Here is a 20,227-nt window from a genome sequence, read left to right as displayed (position 1 = left end):
GCTTCCCTCGCTCCCAGTTCAGGCAGCTGTATCCTGCTGGGAGAGGGGAAAACGAGGCCGGCTCTCCCCATCCCACTCTGCTCTCGCCATCCCACTCTGCTCCCCCCATCCCACTCCACTCTCCCCATCCCACCCTGCTCTCGCCTGTAGCTCCCGGCAGCCCTGGCCCCAGCACACACGTCCCCTCCCCAAAAGCTTGCAGGGAAAGGAGCCAGGACCCCAGTGTCCCCAGCCTCCAAGAAGAGATGTCAGAGACTTCAGGGATAAGGAAGTTATTCACGGCAAGAGGGGGCTGATCTTCTAAAAAAAGCACCTTTCTCCCCACAGCACTGGGCTCCCCCCTGCCCAGGGCCACGCAGGGCTCTGCTGCCCAGGCAGAGGCTTCGGGATCAGCGAAGGGCAAGAGCAGGCAGAGCCCCTTCTCCTCCCCAACAAAACAAAGGCCAGCGGCAGGTCCGCAGCTTCGAGACCCGACATTAAAGCCCACAAATGCTTCCCGTTCCTCCTGCCCCTGCAAACCCCCCTTCCCAACAGCAGGTCTGAAAACAGGGCTGCATTTTGCTCTGGAGCAAGGCAAAGGGCAAATTCCTAAAGCAAAAAGCGTGGGAGCTTGGGGGTCTGGCTCCTGCGTGCAGCCAGACACGCTGCCTTGGGGCAGGAGAGGGGCTGGAGCTCAGTGGGGCGGGGGGGGACACCAACCCCACTTCCAGCTGCCAGCTGGAAAGAGTCTTGACTCTAAGAGACATCCACAGAAATAAGTTTATTTCCCCTCCCGTCAGGATTATGAAACCACAGAAGCAGAGTTTAAATATTTACAAAGTAATCCAGCGCCCCACAGAGATGAAGAGAACAAAGGATGAGGGGATGGAGGGCTCGTCCTCGCCGGAGGGGAAGGGTGATGCCCCGAGCTCTGCAGCACAAGCACATGCACAGGGGAAAGGAGGGGAGCATAAAACTGGCGTCTGGGAGGTGAAGGACAGGGTGAACCTTTAATGTGGGTAGTCGTGGGGGGGGCACTGTGAAGAAGCTGGTGGTGGGATGAAGGAAGCTGCAAGGAGAGGACATTCCTCACCCACCCACCCCTTCTGCCACCTCCCACGCCACGAGGAAGCAGCCCACTCCCCACACAAGTGCAGAGCTGCTGGGAAGCCGTGCCGAGCACCACTGGGCTGACACTACCACAGCACAGGAAACCAGTAAATCCAACCAGCTCCTCCAGCCTCTTCCAGCATCCGTACGGGCTGGCTCCGCAGTACCTCAGCTTCAGGCCGTGCTCTCCCCTTAGCTGTTTCCTTCAGAAGCCCGGAGCCATCCTCTGTCTACGTTGCTGCTCACAATAAGTCTCCATTCGAAAGCACGTCCACGCTGGGCACCCAAAGCTGGCTGTACTCGCACGAGGAAGGATGGTGCCCGCCGAGGTCGGACCTCCGCGGTGGGGAATGGCACTCGACGTGTTTTCAGAAGTGCCAGGAGCAGGAACTGTGGCCAGCAGCCCCGCTCCCGGCCTCCCCCGGCAACTCGAAGTCTCAGCTTTGGCAACGCTTGTAGAGCTTATTGGTAAAACACCGAATCGACGTGTGAGCCAGGCCTAAGAGTCTCTAGATTATTGCTACAGTGTAAGACAGGTTGGCTTCAGCCCTGGGGCCAGGGACTCCTTGGCAGGTCACTCTCAGAAATCATACTTAAATTAAAAACAGAGGCAAAGGGACTGATCTCTCCTTGCCCTGGGGCACGCTAGCCAGCAGGCTCGCTGGGTGCAGACCGTGGGGACGCGGGGCAGCTCGGCAAGACACCAGCCTTTCACCGTAAGGTTCTCTTTGATCGAGATCTTGGCTTTCTAATTAGCCCCAGGCCCAGCACCCTCCAGCCCGCTCTCCACACAGGCTTGAAATCACTGTACAGAGCAGACACCGACGGCTATTTCAGTTCCAGGTAGACAGGGAAGGGCACCGAGGTCCCTCCACCCACCCCAGAAAAGCCAGCACCAGATGATAGACAACACTAGGGAGAAGGGAGAGGTTTAAAGGATTACTTAAAAGAGAAGGAAATGCAGAAATCAAGAGGCCCAAGAGGAGTCCCCAAGGCTCCCACGTGGCTAGAGGAGTCGGGGAGATGGAAACAGATGAGGAGGCACACAGGGACGGGTCTGAGGGCCAGCAGAGTGACAGTGAACGGGCTCCCCAGTCAGAGGCAGGCACAGGGATGGCAGGCAGTGCAGAAGAGCATTCCTGCTGGCCATGAGCACTCCTCGAGGTTGAAATCTAGCAGGCAGTGGAGTGAAGAGCTGGCCTTTCAAGGCAGGAGTGGAAAAGCCATTCTCCTTCCTCTGCAGTCAGAGGGGATCTGCTCAACTGCACGTAACCCTTCAGCCACACTTCTTTGTAACAAGCCACCTGGCTTAGAGCCCCACAGAAAGCAGCATCTGCAGGCCAGAGCTCAGCAAACACAGCCCTGGCCCTCTCACCCTGGAAGTGGCTCTGGGTCCCATCCAAATTCCCTTCCTGCCTAGCGCTCAAGGACAACCTATCCCCCTGCTACTCCTTCTGCCTGACCCAGGGCTCACAGGGGCCCCAACGCTGCCAGACCAGCATTTCTCACATCAAAGCACTTTTATCCCAGGTGTGCTCTTCAAAGCACGCCAAGGAAATAAACAGACCTTCTTGTTCACCATCCTGGAACCAGCCACAAGAAAGCCAGCGCCCCAGTTTGCCGCTGCAAAGCCCAACAAAACATGGATGCTTCCCAGCCCCTTCACCTTTTCTTTTAATCTCTGATGGCCCCACTAAGCACAGGGCTCAGGTGCTGCTCTCAGGGATGCTTTCAAAACCCTTCTGTCCCAGAAACATGGACCTGCTGCTGCTGCCACCTCTGCAAGCTCAGGTATACTGCGACACACAGAGTACTGGGGATCAAAGGAAAGCAAATCGCTCATGAGAAAGTGGCTTGTGAGGAGTGTAACGAGGATTTTAGATATCCAGAGCACAAGGAGAAGCGGGGAAGCTGCATTTTCTCTGGCACAAGCTAAAAGGGACTTAGCAGTAGACTCCCATGAGCCATACCCAAGCCAGTCGATCGACTTTCCTGCCTTTCTGGGCTCACCAGCAGGACCAGATGGATTTGCCCTGCCACAGAGCGTTCCTCTGCACGTCTCCTCAGAGGAGCGTCCCACCGTCAACACCTTTCTGTCACTCCTGGGGAGACCGTCAGTGAGTGCTGTGGCACTCTGCACCCTCAGGAGGAACTCCACACCTCCACTTTGAAACATGTGCTACGGGAAAGCCGTGCAACAGGGGAACAACTACTTCTTCTTGGAGACTCAGGGAATCTGAGGAAGCATCTGATGAAGTCTGCCAAGAGGAAGAAACCAGGTGATCAGAGAGAACCTTACAAGGTGTATCTGGTTGTGGTCCTGAACCAGGAGGCAGGGTTTGCCTTGTGGCTTTTTACTTGGCACTGAAAGCAAAGCTGCCCACGCCTCTCCTCTCCTGATTGCGTTTCTACCTAGCAAATTGCAGAAAGGGAGGACATTCAGGGCGAGAGCAGGAGGCTTCAGGCCCCCTGACACTGGGAGACATCATCGACAGAATAAAAACAGGAGGAAAAGAAGCCAGTTCCAGGAAACAGAGATGAGCTGTTACAATGGAGTGGAGTTGCCACCTTCCCCGGAAAACACCTCCCAGAGTCCCAGGCCTCCACCTTGCTGGATCAGTCACAGTTTCTTCCTTCGTGTGCCCACAGAACGGGGAGTTCACAGCTGCCATCACCGCAAGTGAAGCGTCAGAACAATGGTCACGATCACCCCGGAGAAGAGGACAAAGGGAAGCCAGGTCTTCACAAATCCCCCTATGCTGCAAGGTGGAAAAAAGGGGGAGGGTTTAAATGTAAGAAATCGGCAGAGAAAGACGAGAGGGAGAGAAGGATGTGAGAAAACTGCAGTAATCAGAGGGAGACAGGTGCCCTTCTGACTTTCTTATCCATTGCTGGCGCTGCCACACATCACACCCTGGAGATTCAGTCCGTGTTAAAAACTGAGACTAAATCAGGCCCACAAACAACTATATCATGAACAACAGGGCTGGACTCTCCTTCCAGCTTAAATTCAGGTCAAAGACTGGCACGTTTCATATCTGCACAGTCAGGAATGGTGACAGGAGACCACAAAAAATGAAACTCCACCACCGCAGGCCTCGTTATTCACACTGCTGGTGTGTTTCACCAAGACAGCAGGGACTATGCTTGCCTAAAAGCTGGTAAAGAAGCTCTTCCAGAACAGGGAAGACCCAAAGGAAGTGAAGCAACTCAAAAGCTGTATGCAAGGCAACCGTCACAGAATCTCCTCTTCAGGCACAAGGAGCTGAAATGGAGACCAAGTGCCCTTTCCAGCAAGGAAAGCTCGGCGTTTCCCTCTCCGCTCTAGTTGGAAGCTCCCCACCAGCTGGAAATCTGACTAGTTTTTATGTAAACAAGATTCAAGAGAGGGAAGAGAAACCAGTAATCCTTGGAGACAAGCCATTCTGTGACCTTATGTTCTGACCTAACCCAGTCAAAAGACAACACAGAGGGAGATTTGCTCTAGCTAGCATTTCCCAAATTCCAGGCACCCTAAATCAGCTGCCAGCTGCAGTATTTCAGGGGCAGCATCTAGTGCAACCCAGCAAACCCCCTTGGCTCTTTTCCTAAGAAGAGGCAGCAGGCAGTGACAGTACCACCTACCAGCAACATACACCCACATGTTGTGGCAGAGATGTTTCTCCCTTCTCCACGGGACAGAAGCCTTGGAGGGCTAGGGAGAAGGAAAGAAACAGAGCCCCTTTGCCTGCTGGATCTAGACTGCTCCTCAGCTCACCTTACGTACTTCCCATACAGGAGTGAGAAGAAGCAGAGTTTCACCATGTTCCAGGAGGTGCTGTTATCGTACCTCATCAAGTTTAAGGCCAGAGCCACATGAGAATGGCAGTTATCACAGCAAAGGTTGTGCTGGAAGAGAAAAAGGGGCAGGGGATTAGAAATCCTGTCCTTGAGGCTCCCCAGTTCTGGTGCAGAGCCACAGGTCCCACCCCTGCGGCAAGGACCCAAACACCGGGGAGATATTCCTTCACACACAGACAGGGCGTCACGTCGGAGCCGTACCATTCGGTGCTTGTACTCCTCTGAGGCATCGTGTACAGCCGTGTCCCAGGCATTGGGACTGGTGGAGTATACTTTGCTGGGATCCAGCTTCCAGTACCTAGAAGGATGAGAACAGAAGGATGAGAACAGATCCCTTTGCATCACTGCTGCGCCTTTACGTCTTCTTGCTCTTCCCAGCAGGAAGATGCTTAAAGGGCTTAGAGAAATCCACTCCTCTGGAGTTGGTGGAGCTGAGCTCTTCCAGACACGTGTATGCTGCAGACAGCAGCAGAAACCAATGCTCAGCACCCTCAGCACCCCAGAGAGAAACTGCAGACCTCAGGGGCACGGACAAACCGCTGAACCGCTTTCACGTCCCGTGATGTGAAACCTTCAGGCCATTCACATCGTAAACCTGACCTGACAGATGCACAAAACCCAGGCACCTCTCCTCCTCCCCCCAGAAAATCATTAACAGGACGTGAGTGCTGACAGTTCATTAGCACAGCACAGGCAGTATTTACTTGGAGTGCTGCTTGTTAACATTATCTGAAAATGTTTTAGCCTTTTCTTTTTTTTTTTTTACTAAAGGCTCCGTACATCTCACGTTATTAATACCACAACGTTGTTGTCATGCTTCTAAAAAGATTTAATCTAACGTGGTTTCTTGAAAAGCAGAGACACAGTAGCCATCCACTTGAATTAGGGCATCTGAACAACAGGAAAAGCAATATCATAGCATGTCTGTCTCCATGAATTAAAGGACATCTGCAGGTCAGTTTAATAAAAACTAACAAGAGCACTTACTTCACTGGCTTCCCAAATGCCATGTTGTCTTCCTATAAAAAAGGAAAAAGGTCTCAAGAGGATAACCCTGCGCAGCATCCACGACACACCAGAAGGCCTCACAGCCCGCGACTGCCTCGTGCTGAAGCTGTCACACCGCCTCAGCAGTCTCAAGACACCGATATTATTTGTGTGTCTGGATTGAGATTTCAATTGTTTTCGTACTCCTGTTCCGGGCATGAGTATATTTATACTCTATACACAGTGACATCATCTAGCTATAGGGTATACACACCTTGTCCCCCTCCCCTTTCTTTTTTTAACTGTTAATAACTTGTTAACTCAAAGTTGTAAGTGTCCCAATCTATTAAGAGTATTAATTATCCCAACTTAAAACTCCCTTGCTTTCAAAATCCACCAGACTATAAAGCACTTTAGAAGACTGGCACGTACCTGATGCTAAGCAGCATGACAGTAACAGGCATGCTGAGGAAGCTGGAAGGCAGCTTCTGTTACACCGAATTAAGAGAACTTAGGGCCAAAATTCCCAATTAAGAACCTGGACTAGAAGGTTTTTACCCCTCTGCTCACCAAACCAAACTAGCTGCTATCTGTCACATCCCCCAAACGAACTCCACTGGACAGCAGCCCACAGAGTAACAGCAACAGAAACATCTAAAGCCATTTCTTGGCAGAACTGTGAGCTGCAAAAGACAGGGGATGGCTCAAAAGCCAGCAACGAAGGTGAGAAGCAGACCAAGCACCTGGATCCATCATCTACTTACTGAGACAAAGTACGGCCCCGCGAAGTCCCGAATGACTCCAGTCGACGTGCAGATACCCATGTGGCCGATGATCGGGAAAAGCCATCTACCGAGGCAACAAGTGAAGCGTCAGGCTGAGATATTGGCCCCCCGACTGCACCGAGTGCGTGCAACATGCTGCCAGGAGACTGCTGGGGCGGCCGTATGACCAGCTGCATGGCAGGGGACAGACAGGCACAGTTAACGTGTCGTACGCAGCCGAGAGACGAAAGCAGGTGAGCCAAAGCCAGGCAAAGAGCAGTAAAGATGCAGAAGAGGTGCAAGCAAAAGAAAAACACGCAGGGAATACCCAAAGCTGTGCTCTCCTGACAAGCAGGTCTAGAGTCAGCTCGTCTGCGGGGCAGTCAGGCTCTGGGACTTTACTGCGAGTGGCTGCAGTTACGGAGAACAAGGCTCCGATGGCCTGCACTACACGTGGCCCTGGGCAGGGACGGGTGAGCCCCAGTTGCCCAGAACAAATCCATTTGTGTATCCAAGTAAAAAGGTCAGATCTTGAGGAGAAAATGCCTCAAGATAAAACCAGACCTGCTACGTCAGTAACTGAAAATAAAGGGTCACCCCGTCCATCTTCCCATCTACACTGCAGCTTTTCACGGCAAACTGGATTTAAGCACCTCAGAAAACGGGGCTCCTGGCTCCAGGAAGAGCGTTCCCTCCCCTAAATGATCCCATTGTTTCAAAGACCTTCTCCTCCCCCTTTAGATCTATATCCCAACCCCCTCCCATCATCATCACTTAGAAGTAAATACTTCAGGCCGAGTCACAGCTCTCTCCCACATCCTCCAGCAATCAGGTTTGCTGACCTCTCTCCGATTTCTCACTCCTCTCTCCCCGAGGGACCGCCCGCAGCGACGAATATTTCAGAAGAGATTACAGCAACGCTAAACAGAAACAGGTTCACAAGCTGCCACTATATTTGAGAGATCCTAAAACTATCCACAAAATGAAAAGGGACCGAGGTGGTTGGATGTTATTAGGAAAGAGAAGCCGTAGAGTCCGGTAAGCGCAGCTGAGGTTATAAACAGCACACAGCTCCTGTCGATAACACAGTCCTGGGATGCAGAGAAAGGGCTCTGCGAAGTCTGATGTTCTGCGCTTGCATCACTTACCCTCCGCGTGTTCCTACCTGGTGCGATGCAAAGCAGCCAGGGAGCTTGGCTCTCTGTGCAGTGCTTTATCAGCCAGGAGGTACGGCTGACTCTAGCGCTGTCACAGCGCTGTCACCTTCAAAGGTCTAGACCCTTCTTCCCTGTTTTTTATTCTCCTCTCAGCACTGACTAGCTTTCAAGCCTCCAAATCCAAGGATGACAGGAAACATCAGAGGGAGAAAGCAGAGCTCTTATGCAATCTAACGAGAGATTTTGATAAATAATAACACTGACATTCCTGCTGCAAACCAAAATCGACAGGAAGATGCCACTGTTGATCGGGGAACGAAGCCATGAGCAAATATGGATGCCCAGCGACTTTGGCAGCAGGACAGCTCTCTTCTTCAGTCCCAGCGGGAGATAAGAACGTTAAAAGCTTTGGAAAATCCTCCAGGAAAAGACTAAAGGGAAAATTTTAAGCAATCAAAAAAGGAAAGAGGTAAAAACCAAAGCTGGTTTGTAGCTGCACGCGAGACAGCAACAGGGAAGTGGCAGCTTCTCCTCGCCGAGGAGAGTTACGGTGCCATTCCCAATCCTGGCACGGACCACACCACGTCTTCTACCTGACTTTCAGCTCTGGCTCAGTAAACATTTATCACCTGATTTGAGCCGCAGGGGAAGAGGAAGGCATAAAAACAAGCCTTTGTGTTCCCAGACTACCCCCAAAGCCACATTTTACAGCTTTTCATTTTCCCACGACCAGAGAAAAGCTCATAAGTTCTCCTCGGAGCCTGATTACACTTGGCTGACAAGACTGGGAAGGCAAATCGCCGTCTACCTCATTAAAAGCGAAGCGCAGAGGCTCTCCTCAAGGCACGAGGTGGTCTAAGATCCCCGAGGCCAAACCTTTGCTCCAAAAACATGAAAGCCTTCCCACGTTTCACTGGATCCCCTCCACTCCTGCACAGACAAGCCCGCTCACCGCAAAGCTTTCCCCACACACGCCCTTGCTGCGGGGAGGGGAGAGCCCTGCCCCGAGGACACAATCCTACCCGGGCCCCCAAGGCACCCAGGCACCCCAAAGCAGGCCCAGCACCCCGGAGCGGGCCAGGCAGGCAGTCGCCCCGCTCCACCCGCCCCGGGGCAGGCCGGGCTCCCTGCCCGCTCCGCAGCAGCCTGAGCACCCCGAAACGGGCCGGGCAGCCGGCCCCGGCAGAGGCGAAGGGGACCCCGGCCTAGGCCCTTCCCCGGTAGCGAGGCGCAGGCCCAGGCCTCAGCAGGGCCGCTCGCCCCCGGGGCCGGCCGGGAGCGCGGGGCCCGCACTCACGTCAGGACGGGGATTGGGGTCCACACCACGCAGAAGGGGAAGCGGCCGCGCTCGGCGTCCAAGCCGGCCCCGCCACCGCCGCCATTGAACTGCTTCATCTTGGCCTCCGCTTCCGCCATCACCGGGGCCCGCCCCCTGCCCGCCGTGTTTGCGTCACTTCCTGGAGACCGCGCCCGCTTCCGGGCACGGCCGGTAACCAGGAAATGGACGCGGGCGGGCGGGCTCCCCCGCGGCCTGGCCCCGGGCCTGCCGGGCCCCGCGCCCCCTCCTCCGGGCCCGGGCTGGAAGGGCCCTGGCGCTCACCCACCGGGCCGGAGAGCCCCCAGCCCCGCGGCTGCTGCCTGCCGGAGCGCCGGCTCGCTGCTCTCCACGCCCCCGGAGAGCTGAGCTTCGCGCTTCCCCCCAGCGCTTGGGCGGCTTCGTGCGGTGCAGAAGGGCCGGGGTTTGGTTCACAGCGGGGCTTCATCTCCAGGCAGGTGCCTGCGCCCCTCGCACCTACCTCGTGCAGATCTGCCCCACAAAGCTCAGCAGCGAACTTCTCCCCGTTGCCCTTCCAAAGATCAGAGGGTGGGAGGGTCACCCCCAGGAGCTGCTGGGCTGAAGAGCCCCTCAGGAAAGGGCAAAAGCAGAAATAAGCATCTCACCGAGCCTCCCGTGAGACATGAGGTGGTCAAGGCACTGCAAGGGGTGGAAACAGCATTTACAAGTGGAGAATCAGATTAGAAAAATAACAATTGCTTTATTAGGAAGTTTAACTCAAACTACACGAGAAAGCTGAAGAAGAAATATGTTTATTCCAGATTTCCACCCACCACAACACACTCGGCAAAACACAGAGTGACAACTCACTGAACTAGTGGGAAGAACAGGGAGGACATCGCTTGCCCCAGCCCAGCAGACGCAGGATGGGGGTGTTCTGCCCAGCGTCCAGCCCCGCCTCTCCTCTTCACATCCTTCCATGCTTTCCTTGGAAGCTGCTCATTTCCTCCTCCCAGAGACCTTGAACTGCTTTTCCCTTCAAGGCCCGTAGTTACCAGAACTCTCCAGCACACTTTGTGGTGTCACACAGCACGATGCCAAAGGGTTTTACTAATAAAACAAGTCTTGGCCCCTTGCTGCACGTGGTTGGGCTCCTCCTCTCTCGTAGCTCCAGCACACCGAGCGGAGGCAATGCAGAGCCAAGCGCCCTGCTCACAGAAGGTGCTGGCTTTTGTTATTAGCAAACCCCGTTAATTGCCAGAGCCACGTTCCTAATGGCCATCACAAACTTACAACTTCCACGTAACAGCCCCACGTTTTACTGCAATTTCTCTCCTTCATCACAGACTTAGCTCTACTTTTTGTGTTCTGCATTCCCTTACCTGACTTTGCTCAATAACGAAGCTGAGTCCAACCTTCCACATTTATCTACGTACTCCCTGTTCTGGGGCCACAACAGCACTTACACACTCACTGAATTTTAGACTAGTGAAGCTTCCAGCTTGAAAGCCCAGGAGATCTGTAACCTCTACCCACACGTCAGAGGGGACAGCAATCTGGGAGTTGCCAGTATGGCAGTAGAAAGCGTTGGCTAACAGTCTAGTGTAGAGGTGGCCTACTCGCCCTCGGTACACGCTAACTTGGCATATGAGTACTCAGGCTTCAACACAACTAGCTTAGTAATGCACTGCAGACTACATCTCCTCGCCTCTACCAAGCCCTCAAGAGATCATCTACCATCCCACCTTATTTCCTAGTCTAAGCCCATGTTTCAGGACAGCCCCTCCAAGAGGGAGGGCTGCTTCAGAGGCAGCCGGATGGAAGCAGAGCCATCCACCCAGGCGCTCACGCAGAGCAGCTCACGTCGAGCTGGAGCGTGGGCATCGTCTCAGCGTGACCTGTCACTGTGTCATGAGTCGATCAAGAGCCTGCGACCGTGCTCCTGGGGACCTGATGGTGAGGGAATTCACACAATAGTCCGGTTCCAAAAGAGGGAAAGCTGAGGAAATACAGACACCCTTGAGAGCAAAGCCATGCCTGGGGCTTTGGTTTCTAACAGACGCTTCCTCTGTTGGCACTGGGGATGGAAGATGCACACAAAGGTCGTATGTGTTTCAGTGAACACTTTTTGTTCGATGAAGAAAAATACTTGCATTGATTTGCTCCAGGCTAACATAAATATCAGAGATCGTTAAAATCTATGGAGAGGGGCCAATGTGCACATCAGCTAATGTGGTCCTGGCGCGTTTGTCAGATTAGGCAACGGATTTGCTCTTCCTGCTTGTGTCTCGGAGGCTGCTAAGCAGCGTATCACCAGGGACCAGCTCCCCTGGCAAAGCCACGCAGCAAGGACGCCGCCGCCAGCCTCGGCAGGACACGTGTCCCCGCGGCGCCGCCTCACACCCTCCCCTCCCGTGTGGGCAGGGGGCATTTCAGACAGTTTATTCCCTCTTAAACCAAGTGCAGGAAGGCAAAGCCAACTGCTGGAGCACGAGAAGAACATCGTTTTCCCCAGGCTGGATTTAAAAACAAAAAAAAATCAATACAGCACTCCTGTATTGCACAGCTTTCTTTTGTGTTTGTCAGGCAAGCAGAAGGGCTCTCCATCCCCAGTACCGCACTGGCAGAAACCGGGCGAGCTGTAGCTGACAGCAGGGTCTTCCTAGTGACAACTGGAAAGCTGCTGCTGTTCTACTGCTATTGATCTAAGCAGAATACAAAACACCTGAAGTCAGCAGGGAAAAATAGCTGCAGTTGGAAAAGAAACTGCAGGGGGAGTGGGGGGGGGGACTGGGGAGGGAAGAGCAGGTAAGAAGTTCTCCATGCATAAAATTAAAGGCCAGGCTTTTTATTGCAGCTATCTCGCCTGACTACAATACTGGATCGATGTACGGAGCAGGAATGCTGCCATCATTGCTTCTGCAATCTCTCATTTGCCCAGAAACAAAAGGTTTCACTCCCACTTCTGCCAGCGCTGTGCCACCGATGGCTCCTCTCTCCCGTTGTCAGCAAGGAAGCTGCTCTACCTCCCCTCGGCCCAAACCATCCTCAGGACACCGCTCTGTGCCTGCTCCCTGCGGGTGCCAGCGCATCACTCGCACCCCAGAGATGTGGAGCCCTTCTGAGAGGAGAGCTCCAGGAACGAACAGCCCGGACCACACACCGGGTTGGGTTTGTCCAAGCGCACGCCACCATGGCTATAGCTGGAGCCTGGCCTGGAAGGGATTCGGTTACCTCCCCTTTCTACCCCGGCTCATCTCTGAGCTTGAAAGAAGCAGGCACCCAGCCAGCTCTTGTTCAGTAAGCGGCTTCCTTGGGAACCTTCCCTGTTGTGACAGCTCCAACATTACAGGGCCTGCCAGAACCAAACCACTGAAGGAAGAGATCCCCTCCCCCTTCTGACATTGACAACCGAGGCAGCAGCAGGCAACACCGCGTGCAGGAGCCTATTTAAAATGTCACCGAGGCACAGGCTGATGGAGGACACCGAGGCGTCCTTCCCTCGCCCTGCAGGTGATGCTGGGCTGGGTGTGCTTTGCGTTTTTGTTGTTCCTCTCCTGTGGTCTGTGCCTGCTGCAATGTGACAGCCTCTAATCGCTCAGCGGGAACCAGAAACGTCATTCTCATCTGTACTGATGATGGTGCTACTCACAAGCACAAGAACATACGCAGGCTCAGCCACCCACCCCAAAAGCATGCCCCTAAGCCATCTCACCCCTCAGCTTTAACCTTCAGGTCTTTTCTGCTTCCCTGTCACTTGGAAGCTGCATTTCCTTCTCTCTCCCTCTCCACTTGACACGGCCAATCCACAGGGCAACTTTTATGTTTAAAGGGAAAGCCACCAGTTTCTCGGCGACAAGGGGCACAAGGTGGAAGAGCTCAAAGAGCCAAATGCAGGTCACAATGATTTCTCAGCTACGAAAGCCAGAAAAAAGCCCACCTTCTCTCCTTGCCAGCCCTGGAGGTGTTCCCGATCAGTCTCATCTCCTGCAGCAGCAAGGCCTGAACAAGCTACGAGGAGCATAACACGCAGGAGGAGTGAATTCCTCACCGCAACAACAGCAGGCAGTTTTCTGCCATCCTGCTCCCATTTTGCTCAGAGACAGGAGCCATCTTGAGCCCTTTGCAGACTTGCTCCTGGCACTGCAAACAGTGACATCAGAGAAAAGTGAACTCATCAGTAGGGCTGCGATTGTTCCCCTCCCCACATCCCAGAGCACATCGCTCCTCTGCCTCCTCAACTCAATTCCCTTACCCAAATTACCAATAAAACTCATTTTCTGGGTCCTTCTAGCCATTTCCACCCACGATTCAATCACTCAGCTTCCCCTTCCATGCCTCCTCTTTGTCCAACCATTCAGTCCAAGATCTGACCTAATTAGCTGATTGCCAATTCCAGCAGTGGGTGCACATTGCTTTGTTAGAGCAGAGCTGTCTTTTAAAGCAATAATTTATATCAGACAGGATTCAAAATGAAGAGGTCTCAAAAAGCCTTCAGCTGAAAGGTGTCCAGAGGCAATTTTTAAAGAGTTCAAATGGATTCTGAAAAGAGCAGACTGGTCTTCTAAACTTAAGGCCTGGCATTCTGCAGCTTGGAGGGCAGGAAAGTATTTGGGAGGTTTTGCAGCAGGAGCCCAGAGGAGAAAGTGTTTGTGATATCCTTTAGCAAGGGATTGTCTCTGGGTCTAAATGTTGATGTCCTACACACCACGGCGAGTGCGAGACACTTTAAGGCAATAAGTGCGTTGTTTCTGACAGCGGAAACATCTCTGAAGATCAGTCCGTAACACGGTGACTCCAGCAGGTCACCCTGGCTCTGCCCCACAGCCTAAGTCACCAGGGCTCTGCTTCACAGGGCAAGAGGTGATCTAAAAAGAGCTAAAAGGCAAGGATGGGCTCATCTTCCCTACTCAAGCTTTTTGCCTCTCCCCCTCCCTGCATTCAGCAGGGACTCAGAGAGGATTTCATCAATTTTAGCCCCCACCCTGACAAAACATGGTTCAGAGAAACTAACTCCATTACAGCACCATTCACCTCTCTGTAAGACGTGCTCATCGCTTCTCTCTTCCCCAGCAAACCCCAGGCAGCTGTTCTCATCCTCACCCCAACGTTTCGCAGCTCTAACCAAGCCAGAGGTGGGCTCTGCTCCCAAACGCAGCCCCGGCCTTTGCTCCGCTGACAGATCTGAGCTCCCACACCTGGATAAACTAACACCAGCACTAACTCAGTAGCCACGCCAGCTCACAAGCCATGTTCCGGGCTCCCCAGCCCCCATTCCTACTCAAGTTGCCTGCGGCCTCTATTCTCCATGAAGCAGCACTGTTGAACAGACAACATCCAGCCCAACCAGGCCACCTTCCACCCACCCTTGTCCACCTCCACAGAGGAGCAAGGTACAACAAAGCCAGAACAACCCCCCAGACAAAATGACACCAAGAAAGAACTAGAACAAAGAATTGTTTAATTGCTTAACTCTTTCTCTTCCAGGGACCAGAGAAACAAGTTTTCTGCTCCTTCTAATGAGGGCAGTAAGGCTTGTGTGTTACCTCTACAACTGCAGGGGCAAAGTTTACGAGATGATCATCTTTAGTACTTGAAAAAGCGAGAAGCGATGGTCACTGCAACACTAAGAGAATCCTCGAGTCTCCTAACGGAGAGCCCATTGCTAGAATACAAAAATAAAGGAGGCATCCCTGCATACCCCAGGCTAGAAAGAGTTAACCAGAAAGAGCAGGAAGAAGCTTTCCCAAGGAGGGGGTTGAAGTAAACAGCAGAGGTCAATAAAGCAACAGCTTCTCTCTACTTCCCCAGCATGTTTTTTCCTTCACCAATAAATACAAATGCCTCATTAACAAGCGACAAAGCAGGTAATCTGCCCACGACAAGGGGAGAAGGGGCTGGAGGCAGAAAGATTTCTCTCTCCCCTTCTCTCCCATTATTATTTCTCTTATTTAACCAAAGCAGCCATTAAAAAAAGCAATCCACTGCAGAGGCAGGGAATCCTGGAGCTTTCACACTGCAACTGGCAGGTAAAAGAGCTGCACTGTCTCACAAGGGTAAACCCAACAACAAATAGCTGCCACTGCAAAGGGTGAACTGGGAGGGAGAGGTCTGTTCTCTTCAGAGCTTTCCATCTCAGTCTCTCAGTTTAAAAATCAAAGTCTGCAGACATTGTCTACTGAAAGCTGAAAAAAAAGTTTGAGTGGGAGGAGAAGGGAGGAAAAAAAGAGGCTGTGTCTAGCAGGAAAGCCTTAAGCAAAAAAAAGAAAAGGCCAGACCACGTCAAAAAGCCACCCAAGTGAGAAGAATTTTCTGTGGCCTCTGGGTTTTGAAGAGCATTGAGCGGCGGGGTACGCTTGGGGCGGGGGGGCTTGTACACAACCAAACAGGTAAACTGAGCAAGCAGTCACATCCACCGCACCGGTACTGCGCGGAAACAAACACACGTGCCCTCAGCAGCCAAGTGACAATCTGTCCCAGGAGGGCTCTGCTCCAGCAGGAGAAGATGGAGGGCGAGTCTGCCAGCAGAGCCCAGCAGAGCACAAGGGCAGCCAGGTGTTTCTGGGCGGTGAGGGGCACGCTCCCACAAAACCGGGGCTCGCTAAGGCTCCGTTTCACCCCCCCCCCGTGAAAGAGCAGATGGACATCTTTGTCTGAGGGGCAGAGATCAGGTCCCAGTTAGCTCCATGGTGACTGCAAGGGGGGCGCTGGGGATGTCTCTATGCAGGGAACAGTGTCCTTGGAGAGACGCTGCCAGCTACAAGCCTCTGACCTCTCTCCCTCCTGCACAAGGCTCACTCATCTCATAAAGACTGTTCTGGAAGGGAGAGGAAGCCAGTTACCTTGATCAGCCAGCACTGCGCAGTCTCTCTCATCAACGCCTGGCAGCCAGAGGCAGCCAGAGGAGGAAAGGGAGGCCTCTCATCTTTCCACAGCAGGAAGACCAGGGATTGCACCACATGGAAGAACAGCCTTAATGCAGCAGACACACACGCGCACACACTCCCAGACACACATCTCACACCCCTGGGACCAAGGCTAGCATGTTCAGACCTTCAGCAGCAAGAGATACGAGACAGCGCAGAGCAGTTAAGATCTCCAGGGGCTCTTTGGTCTTAGTTGATAGTTCTAGAAAAAACAACCTCTTCGGATTTGGTTGTAGCACAGCTGTGTAAGATCTATTTGATATTTAGTGTTTGGCAACTGCAAGGTGGAAAAATGGGGCTGCATGTTACACGAGAGGGGGAGGAATGGAAGTACAGTGCTGCATTTCTAGGTGTACTCCTGGCTGTGCAGCTGGAGTCAGTGTGTGGAGAGCAGGAAGAGGAAGGAGGGTTCCTGAGAGGACCACTAACCCACCAGATGTTACACCAACGAGGTGGAGAAGGCCCACCTTGGCCAAGACAGAGCAGCTGACTGCACAAAAATGCCGCTGTCTAAAAGCTCCAAACTTCAGTTGCAACATATACACGGTGGCAACGTTCTCAGCTCCAGCACAGGTGACGTGGAGAAGAGAAGGTGAATACAGCTACACACATTTTGGGCAATGGAGAGAGAAGCTCAAGAGTGCTGTTGCCAACCCCTTTCCTCAGTAGCTTTAGCTACGTGAGTCCTAGGCCTCTGATCAAACCTGCTCCCATTGCTGTCACCTTTCTCCCCGGGTTCATAGACCACAGAAGAAAGTATCAGAGCTGGGCAAGCACATCCTGCCCTGTTGAGGTGCACACACTCAGTGCCTTTACTGATTCATCTACTAAGACAGATGCCCAGGGACAAGAGAGGCAATATCCAGTCCTTAATACAACACAGCTACGTCTGGTGACAACGTGTTAGAGATGGAAGCCAGAAGAAAGACGTTATGGGACAAAACAGGTGTTTCATGGCCAACGACCCTAAACCAGGGGCCTCTAGACAGGCTGGTAGCACAAAAGCAGAGTCAAGCTTTCAAGACCAAGATCACTGCAGTAAATTCATTCCATAACCCCTGCCCTAGGTTTGTATTTTATTCAGGAATTTAACAACCCCTCTGCAAATGCATGAGTGCAGGCAACATCCCCCTGTACCAGATCATACAGCAGCTCTGGAAAAAAAAAAATCACCAGCTTACACTGCTTACAGACAACTCAAAGACCCCTGTTGGGACTAAATTCCACTAAAGGCAAACCCCGGACTGCACTGCCATGCTGCTCGGTAGCGCGACGGGAGAAGGAGGAGGTGGTGGCGATGGTTTAAAGAGACGGCCGCTCCTGCCCCTGCCAGCTTGTCCTACTCTGTGCATAGTGCGAAACAGTGCAGTCATTCATCAGAGAAAGTTCAGGACCAAGGAAACTAGGTTCCCTTTCAGCCAAACAATTAGAGGAAGGAGAGGCAGTTCTGTTTTAGCTGGGCCGGCACTGGACTTGCCCCTCTGAGCTGTCTTCATCATCTGAGCCTCCAGCCCCACCACTGGTCAGTCCTGTAATCCGGTACCCCATGTTCAGCAACATCACCTCCAGCGGGTCTGCATTCATCCGTCTCTGGTTGGCTTGGGAAGCACCTTCCATGTCTACCACCACACGGCCATTAAGGGTTTCACTCTGCAAGACAAGAAGGGAGAGAACTCAGCAAGGCAGCGCTAGGACCAAAGAGGGGCTGTTACTGCTGCTGCAACTATCAAGAGATCCCAGGAGGAAAGACAAGTGTGTGTGACACCTCACAACAACGAGACAGTCTTTTACCGCAGCTCTTACCTCCGGCCTAGGGTTCCACAGTCGTACAACTGGGTCAATGCCGCTGGTAGCCAGGAAGCAGTAACTGGGATGAGGCTGGAGACAATTCACAATCGACTCGTCTCCCTGCAGCACTCTAACAAGGTTGGTGGTTTCTTTCTCCCAGATGAAGAAGGAGCCATCATCTGACCCACTGACTATGTACTGTGCATTGCTAGGGTGAGAGGAGCAGAGACTGGAGATCACAGCTCAGAGCCAAGGCTAGTCTCTAGCAGACATGAGAATCTCAGTTGGCTTCTATAATCAGCAGGCTGCCACCCCTCACACTTATGGGTCCAGATAAAGCTTTCTGTGTTGGTTCCCTCCATCCCCAGGACTCATGTTTTCAATCCCAAATGGCTTTTCTGAAACACTAGCCCAACCGGGTCCTCTGTGGATCTGCCACTGAACCAGCTAGTCATGCAGCCACACAAGGAGGAGGGTTTCTGTCACCTTTTTCAACCCTGCAAACCAGTGTCAGCGTCATTTTATCAACAGTCACGTGGGGCTACGCATGAGGCTTTATCCAACGGAAGAGAGCATTCTGCTGCTGCTCACACTCCTGTCCTGCATCCCTATTACGCTCTGCCAACATACCTGCCAAAGAAATTGGCCTCTTTGATGTCTGTAGTAGTGTTACAGTGGCCACAATATCGGAATTTGTAGTCGTAGCTGCGCTCCCTCAGCACCATCTCATCCTCTGAGATGGAATCCTTGCGGCCTGTGGCTCGCAGCCGGATGGGGCCACCCCCTTTCTTGTCTTCAGCTGGAAAGACAACAGATTTCCCTCATCACAATCTGGGGAGGGACATGTTCTCAGCAAACAGAAAGCACTCTAGCAGACCCCAACAGCTTTAGCAAAAAGCTAAGGACAATTCCAGCAGGGAGCGGGGCTTAGAAGCACAAGCTTCCTTCCAGGTTATCTCCTGGGTACATCAGACTCCTTTTATCATACTCTTGCTCAAGAGCAAACCAGGACCAGGCACAAGTCGAGAACAGGCTCAGGCCAGTTTTTGAGCACAGTAACAATCAGTCTCTCTCAGAAGGTGGAGCTTTACTTCAGAGGGGCAGTTCAAGGAGAAAATTCCTTGTCCGATCATTACATTTTCGTATAACCTTGAAGAACCACCCTGAACACCGGCACTCACCATTATCACTCTTGGAGAAGAGGGCTGCATTGATGTCTCTGTCTAGTGCATCGCAGGCACTGCTATGTGCTTGTTCTGGGAACTTCCCTTTAAAGTCATCCAGACACTCCAGTGCTTCTGCCACATACTTGAGTTCAAAGAGACAGCGGGCAAGACGGAAATGGGCCTTCAGGTGGCACGGATTCAAGGATATGGCCTTCAAGCAGTCTCTTAAAGCATCATAATGGTCCCCATCCCTGAAGAAAAGGCAGGGGTGGGTAAGATAGCCCGAGCAGACACAGCATATGTTTTCCACTGTCATTTCCCAGCCCTCATTTCACTCTAAAGCTTGTCGTTTCCAGCTCCCTCTCTGCAAGCAGACACGCCACAAGCTCACGTACTAACAGCATTTGCTGTTTCCCAGGGGCACCATCTGACCAAGCCCAGCTCCTTGAACACACCTCCACACGCATACAGGCAGCCCTGTAACGTGACCACACAGGGAAGCCCAGCAAGTCTTGACCTGCCATTTTAAATCCGACAGAGCAGAGCTCACTGATAGAGCACATTTAGGGAAGTCCTTTGAAGATGGAGGATGCACAAGCCCTCTGGCCAAGCAGACACAAGGCCTCTCCTGCAAGGCAAGCAGGGCCTCCACGGAGCACGGCAGCTCACGCGTGCCCCTTTGTGGACGCACAGCGTGGCAGCATGTTTCCCTGCCCACAGTCACAGCCACTTGTAGCCCTCAAGAAAGAGCTACAGAACCACCACACTTCATAGCCCTGATGGACAAATATCTAAAGCAGCAGTCTTTTATCACCTTTATAGGAAAAACCTTTAAGTTTTAGAAATAAGTGTTACAGCAGACTGGTATCATAATGGATATAAAAATCCTGTTCACAGTTATTGGAGACTACGCTTGATTTCCCTAAGCTCCATGGCTGTGGGAATAAGAATGCCTTTGCTTGTGCTCTGGAAGCAGGAGAGATTTGACAAGCCTTGCATGCTGGTATTCAGGTCAGACTGACAGAGGATGAGAAGTCAGCCAGGGCTGACACGCCTGGTGTACCAGCATCGAGCCTAAACTGTTCAGAGACACCACAATCTGTCCTAAGAGAGTGCCAAGTCTCCACAAGATGGCTAAAAATAATAATAATAATATTTCATACCTGTAACCTATGTGCACTGCACCTACCAAAGTCTGAAACAGTCACAAGGGGAAGGGGGTGAATTGCCCTGT

General features: G+C 52.6%; 2 protein-coding genes across 2 annotated transcripts in view; both read right to left on the bottom strand.

Annotated features, from left to right (window-relative positions):
- Positions 1-745: 745 nt before the first annotated feature.
- On the bottom strand, positions 746-9,267 carry TMEM222 (transmembrane protein 222). Its single transcript, XM_068417881.1, has 6 exons — positions 9,135-9,267; positions 6,681-6,765; positions 5,917-5,948; positions 5,131-5,227; positions 4,847-4,977; positions 746-3,848 (listed from the first exon to the last, which is right to left on the bottom strand). The coding sequence occupies exons 1-6, from the start codon at positions 9,251-9,253 to the stop codon at positions 3,761-3,763; spliced, it is 552 nt and encodes a 183-aa protein (XP_068273982.1). The 5' UTR covers positions 9,254-9,267; the 3' UTR covers positions 746-3,760.
- Positions 9,268-9,909: 642 nt separating this feature from the next.
- Positions 9,910-20,227, bottom strand: part of WDTC1 (WD and tetratricopeptide repeats 1) — a 32,277-nt gene continuing 21,959 nt past the window's right edge. The window contains exons 13-16 of the mRNA XM_068417663.1: positions 19,009-19,244; positions 18,458-18,626; positions 17,843-18,035; positions 9,910-17,689 (exon numbers count right to left, since the gene is read on the bottom strand). Of these exons, the coding sequence (XP_068273764.1) occupies positions 17,492-17,689; positions 17,843-18,035; positions 18,458-18,626; positions 19,009-19,244 (796 nt within the window). The 3' untranslated portion in view covers positions 9,910-17,491. The remainder of the gene's footprint in view (positions 17,690-17,842; positions 18,036-18,457; positions 18,627-19,008; positions 19,245-20,227) is intronic.

The sequence above is a fragment of the Nyctibius grandis genome, chromosome 24, assembly GCF_013368605.1.
Source record: "Nyctibius grandis isolate bNycGra1 chromosome 24, bNycGra1.pri, whole genome shotgun sequence".
Classification (NCBI taxonomy): domain Eukaryota; kingdom Metazoa; phylum Chordata; class Aves; order Nyctibiiformes; family Nyctibiidae; genus Nyctibius; species Nyctibius grandis.
This window is presented reverse-complemented; position numbering and strand designations above follow the sequence as displayed.

Coding starts and splice junctions, on each gene's coding strand:
- TMEM222 (XM_068417881.1), bottom strand. CDS start 9,253: ATGGCGGAAGCGGAGGCCAAGATGAAGCAGTTCAATGGCGGCGGTGGC. Junction 5,949..6,680: donor CGGGGCCGTACTTTGTCTCA/GTAAGTAGATGA, acceptor CCTTTTTTATAG/GAAGACAACATGGCATTTGG. Junction 5,228..5,916: donor GCATTTGGGAAGCCAGTGAA/GTAAGTGCTCTT, acceptor TCATCCTTCTAG/GTACTGGAAGCTGGATCCCA.